Source organism: Salvia hispanica, chromosome 5 (genome assembly GCF_029641045.1).
Source record: "Salvia hispanica isolate PSC_SH4W2 chromosome 5, Shi_PSC_v1, whole genome shotgun sequence".
NCBI lineage: Eukaryota > Viridiplantae > Streptophyta > Magnoliopsida > Lamiales > Lamiaceae > Salvia > Salvia hispanica.
Genome location: NC_142696.1, coordinates 3,621,914 through 3,627,534, shown reverse-complemented (window position 1 = coordinate 3,627,534; position 5,621 = coordinate 3,621,914). Strand labels below are relative to the sequence as shown.

The following is a 5,621-nucleotide window of genomic DNA, read 5'->3' as shown; positions in this document are numbered from 1 at the left end:
GTCCCCGGCGTTTTGTGCAATTTTGGGATCTTGAGCAAAACGCCCGGCCGGACATTTTTACACTGCTGGCCGGGCATTTTTACACTGCAGGTCGGGCATTTTGCTTATGCCTTGCAATTGCTGCATTTTTCGCCCCGGATATAAATAAGACCTAGGGTTCGACTTCAAAATACATTCCACACGCCCCATAAGAGTTTTTCAAAGGTTTTGAGAGTATATTGAAGAGACGGAGAGTCACAATCATCAACAAGATTGAAGACGAAGACGATTTGTCATTTAATCCACTCTTGGGAGTATTTTATAGTTTTCCTATGTCCAATTCATTTTCTATGGATTCTTCTTGTGAATTTGCATTGAATATGAGTAGCTAAATCTTTTGTAGAGTTTTGGTGAAGACTACAATGAACGCTTTTGATTAATTCAAGGACTTATGATTACCTTTGCTCTTGTGATTTCTTTGTTTCGTTCTTGTACCTTTTCATTTCAATTGCTTAGCTACCAATTGGGTTTGTTGACCTAGTTTTGAGTAATCGAGAGATACCTAATTAGGAATGATAAAAGAATGAACAACACCTAAATAATTTGCATTCGAGAGAAGGAATTCTAGAGTGAGGGCTTGAGCCTTTTGTTTTAAGGAGTTAATTGTTAAGTATTAGAAGGAGACTTCAATATTAATGATTAATCAACTGGTTGAGTGCACTCGAGAGAGGGCTTAGCCTAAACTAGCGGCTTTCCTAGTAATCCTAGAGACTTTAATTGGGTAATCGAAGTTGTTGAATTGTTCGCATTGTGTTCGTTGTAGTTGGATCCAAGGCTCTACCGTGTTCTCTTATTTGAAACTTTTCTTTGTTGCGTGCTATTAGCTTGTTTATGTTTATTTATTTTTCAAAATCAAAACCAACCTTTCCGGATTCTCTATATAGTAGTCAAAATCGGTTCGTGGTACTTGAGTTGCACAATTTGTCTCTGTGAATACGATACTCTTGACTTGCCTATACTACGATAGCCCCGTACACTTGCGGGTAATTCTCGTGTTCAAAATAAATCGAGTCAGTTTCGGTTCCAATTCTGGTTAACCGAGAACCGGAGAACCGTTTAAGCACCCCTAGATAAATAAAGTACTCCCTAAGATGACTCATTCCTTGGATGACATGAGATTTTATGCAGCTTTATTTTGTGTGTTAACTGGAGAGAATAAAGTAAGTAAGAGGGAATATAGTAGAGATAAAATGTGTTTTCATTTATAGTAATAAGTCATCTTATTTGAGACAAACTAAAAAAAAGTGAGTCATCTTCAATTGGACGGATCACATATTCTATCCTCATAGGGCGTGTTTGATAAGTTAGTAATAACAAGATAGAGAATTATATATGAACATTTCTAATTGTTTGATATCATAGTTAAGCTTAACTCAAAGCACACTAAAATTATAACTTTAACTATGTTTATATAACCCACCAATTTGTCAAGTTAAGCCATGTTATATAATATATTATACAAATTTAGATAATTTCTTTTCCATCAAATAACAACGAAAAAAAATCATATCTTTGCGTATCTTGACATAAAGCCCGTATTTCTTATTTTGTTTTATATATCTTCTCATGTCCCGTATAATATTACCAATTAATCATGTTAGCCCATAAATTATGGGCCATAATTAATGTTAATTACTTATTGAAATTCACATATGTTTATGCTGAATGTAGTTGATGGTAATGGCATATTGGCACATGTACTTTTTAGAAAGTACTTTCGAAACTTGATGAAGTTTAAGAATTAAAATACAATTTACAAAAGTCCTGTTTAGTTAGTTGATTTGAAACGAGTTTGCAATCTTAGGTGGGGACTATATAAATGTGTAGCAACTTCAAAATAACACATCCAGAAAACTACACTGCCAAAAGAATGATTTATTAATAAATTATAGGAGTACTACTACTAGTTTATACTCACAAGTCCTTAGACCTTTACTTACAAAAATTGGACATAAAAAGAAAAAGATACCCAACCCAACAGACAATTCTATACATTTTATAGCATGAATTTGGAAAGGCTTTCGATTCCACTATTTTAATACAGCATCATCTGCCATCAACTTCCGTGAGAGTGACATTGTTGTTGGATGATCTACTGAGCTGGGAAGAACTCGTACCTGTATCAGAATGGTTCGATTTTATTGCAAATGCAGGTATCTTTGGTTGAGGAAGCTGTGATATTTCGCTGCTCAGCATTGACAAGACTGCAGAAACAGATGGCCTGTCTCTAGCAAATTGTTGGACACACAATAGCCCAATATGGATGCACCTAATCACTTCTGCACGGTAGCTCAAGCTCGATATCCTTGTATCTATCAACGCTGAGATATTGTCCTCATTCCAGAAATTCCACACCTGAAATTTCCATTAATATCACATGCATATCATAACTGGTTACTACATATTAGTGTGTATGGTAGCATCCACACTGCAAATTCAACAAGTTAAATTGAATATTACATCCACGTTGAAGACATGACAAAAACCTTATTCTTGTGGCAACAATGTAAAAGGTTTCTAGGCAACTATAGTCAACAATGAGGAAACAATGCATAGCAGATACAGATTGGATATAAGCAGTTGAAGTTAAATCTCAGCCATCAATCATATCAAACTCGACTCACCTGTCCCAAGAGATTCAAAGAGCCATCTTCAAGGTAGGCTTTGTTCCTTTTCCCTGTAGTAATCTCTAGCATCAGAACTCCAAAGCTAAAAACATCTGATTTTTCTGAGAATTTTCCTTCCAGTGCATACTCAGGAGCCATATAACCGCTGAGCGAAAATCAGATAACTAGCAACCTTTAACTTGAGAAGGAATGAATGAACTAATTCAGGTAAATTCACATGCCTTGAGCAAAAATATACTTACTATGTGCCTACCACTCTCAAGGTACTGACATGATCCCGTGTTGTCCCAAATATTCTGGCCATGCCAAAGTCTGAAATTCTTGCATTCCAATCATTATCCAACAATATGTTGCTGGGCTTGAGGTCTCGATGGATTATCTTCAATCTTGAATCCCGGTGGAGATAAAGCAGGCCTCGACAGATACCTTGGATCACATTGAAACGCTTTGTCCAATCTAGAATCTGTTGTGAATGATCTAGACAGAATTTTCAGGAGAAAGTGAAGTTAAAACTCTGTCAAATCTTCAGCATTGATAAAAAACAAAATAGATGATAGATCTTGGACTAACCAAATAGGAAAAAGTCCAAGCTTTTATTAGGCATGTACTCATATATCAGCATCTTCTCTTTATTCTCAATACAACACCCAATTAGTCTAACTAGATTCCTATGTTGGAGTTTAGAAATCAGCACCAATTCGTTCATAAATTCTTGCATCCCTTGCGTAGATGCCTGCGAAAGCCTCTTAACCGCTATCTCTCTCCCATCAAACAACTCTCCCTATAGTTATAATCTTGTTATTTTCAAGAATCATTAATGAAGTAGTACATAAAATGAAAAGCAAATGAGAAGAATAAGCAACCTTATAAACAGAACCAAAACCGCCCTTCCCAAGCTTGCTGCCATCAAAAAAGTTGTTTGTAGCATTTGCAAGTGTCTCAAATTTAAACAGTGGCAACTCTTCAAGATTAACCTGACTTAACACATCTTGAAGAGATGAGTCGGCTGGAAAATATTCATCTTGTTTTTCAAGCTGAATAGCTCTCTTTTTCCCTAAAATTGAGGATTAAAGACTCAGCCAAATGAAACGTGCTGCAAAGTCAGGGGATAAACAACACAGATAGTCATAGATATTACCTCTGCGGGCAGCAATCCATTTCCAAGAAACATATCCGCAGATAGATACGATAAAGGAAACCACAGCGACTACAATGATGATAGTCTTCTTAGAGTTTTTGTTTTGATCTGTCAAAAGAAATCAGAGGTAAACCTCAATTCCCAATCCGATGATGGCGAAAATGAAGAAAAAGGGGAAACCTATTTTAGCGAGGCGGATGTAGAGATTGGAGCCGGAGTCGGTGGGGAATTTCTGAATGTCGTTTAAGGAACCACTCCACAAGCGACAACCGCGGCCGCCGTCGAAGCCGTAGGCAAGGCAGGAGCAGTTGGTGCTGCATCGGGTTTTGCACTGAGATTCAGAGCCGGAGAGCCAATCCCCGTTGACGGTGACAATCATCATCTGAACCTTGAGGAATTCGTCGGTGGTGGTGCCGTTAACACAGTTCAAATCGTCGATCCTCTGGCAGCCGCTGGTCGAGTTGCCGGAGCGGGGAAGGAATCCGGGCAAACAAGAGCAAATCGGGTTGTCTCTTTGGTAGCAGACGCCGAAGGGCCCACACCTGCCGGGAGTCTGGCAAGGGTCGGCGCCTGCGGGTGTGTTGTTGGTGGTCACCTGAGCGGTGCAAAAAAAGGGGAAGCACAAATAGAGGGCGGCGATTGCAGTAAGATGGTGCATGAGCATGACTTCTTCCTTGCGTCTGATTAGCTGAATTTGTCCATGCCTCCGGTAATTAAAAGCAGAGATGAATTTTGAGATGGGGACTGCACTCAAAAAATTTCGATTCCGAGCCGAAGACTTTGACTCTGGACAAATTTTCTATGCTAATGCTGTTGCTGTTTTGCAGGTCTTCCAACTTGCGCTCGTTTTGTGGTCTCAGAACAATGCAGCGATTTTCGCCTCCAAAGCCATTGCTACCCGCCTCTTTGGAAAAATAAATTATTTTCATTCTAGTCGGTCAATTAAACTAGAAATTTATAGATTTTTTATTTTTGAAAATTGACGTTACTATCATTATTTTCATTATTTTTTTCTTCGTCTCTCTTATATATCTAATTTCTTTATCCTTTCTTTTATTTTACCAATTACTCCTTCTATCACATTATACATCATAAGTGAATAACTTTCCATTTTGAGTTGTCTCACCACAAGTGATCAGTTTCTTTTTGATTAGCTAAAAATAAAACTTTAACCATCTCTTATTTTTTTTTCATCTCTCATACTTTACTCTCTCCACTGTAACTCAATATATATCATTTTCTTAATTTTTATGTCCAAAAGAAATCCATCACTTATGGTAGGACGGAGGAGTATTATATATTGAAACTCATGTCCATTCAAAAAAATTTATTTTTAAGAATGGATGTAGTATTAGGAGTGTCCACAATAGGCCCACCGTGACGGTCCATTGCTGGACGAGGACAGTCGCGGCCGCGGCGGGGATATGGAGCCGCATATGCAGCGTGGACGGGGCCGTCAATCGGTGACTGCCGCGGCGGCGGCAGAGTCTATTTTTATTTTTATTTTTTTTTAATAAATAATGTTTTTCTATAATTATTTTTGTCCTATAATTTTTATTCTAGTTCAATTAAAATATACAACAATTGACAAAATAATGTGATTTGTGGCTGTGGCTATAGCTATTAATGGACTTGATAAATTTTTATCGTTGTGGCGTGACTGTTCCGAACTATGATGGATTTATTCTCTTATCTCTAGCATTGCCTACCCACGTGATGGAAGACCGATGTTCTTTCCGGCCCACACGTGAGGGGGCGTGTTAAATTCTCTAAATTCTGTCCCACATCGACTTGGTGATAATCCAATCTAATCTATA

The 5,621-nt window shown here is 37.9% G+C and overlaps 1 protein-coding gene across 1 annotated transcript; it reads right to left on the bottom strand.

Moving 5' to 3' along the window:
* Positions 1-1,899: 1,899 nt before the first annotated feature.
* On the bottom strand, positions 1,900-4,712 carry LOC125187154 (G-type lectin S-receptor-like serine/threonine-protein kinase At1g11330). The gene is made up of 7 exons (XM_048083688.2): positions 3,985-4,712; positions 3,805-3,912; positions 3,530-3,720; positions 3,237-3,447; positions 2,909-3,143; positions 2,664-2,811; positions 1,900-2,394 (listed from the first exon to the last, which is right to left on the bottom strand). The coding sequence occupies exons 1-7, from the start codon at positions 4,466-4,468 to the stop codon at positions 2,086-2,088; spliced, it is 1,686 nt and encodes a 561-aa protein (XP_047939645.1). The 5' UTR covers positions 4,469-4,712; the 3' UTR covers positions 1,900-2,085.
* Positions 4,713-5,621: the final 909 nt, after the last annotated feature.

What these genes read in the sequence shown, in the direction of transcription:
- LOC125187154 (XM_048083688.2), bottom strand. Translation starts at nt 4,468, where the DNA reads ATGCTCATGCACCATCTTACTGCAATCGCCGCCCTCTATTTGTGCTTC. An exon ending in CTTGGACTTTTTCCTATTTG is followed by an intron (nt 3,144 to 3,236) that starts GTTAGTCCAAGA and finishes AATTCTGTCTAG; the next exon opens with ATCATTCACAACAGATTCTA. An exon ending in TTGAGAGTGGTAGGCACATA is followed by an intron (nt 2,812 to 2,908) that starts GTAAGTATATTT and finishes ATTTTCGCTCAG; the next exon opens with CGGTTATATGGCTCCTGAGT.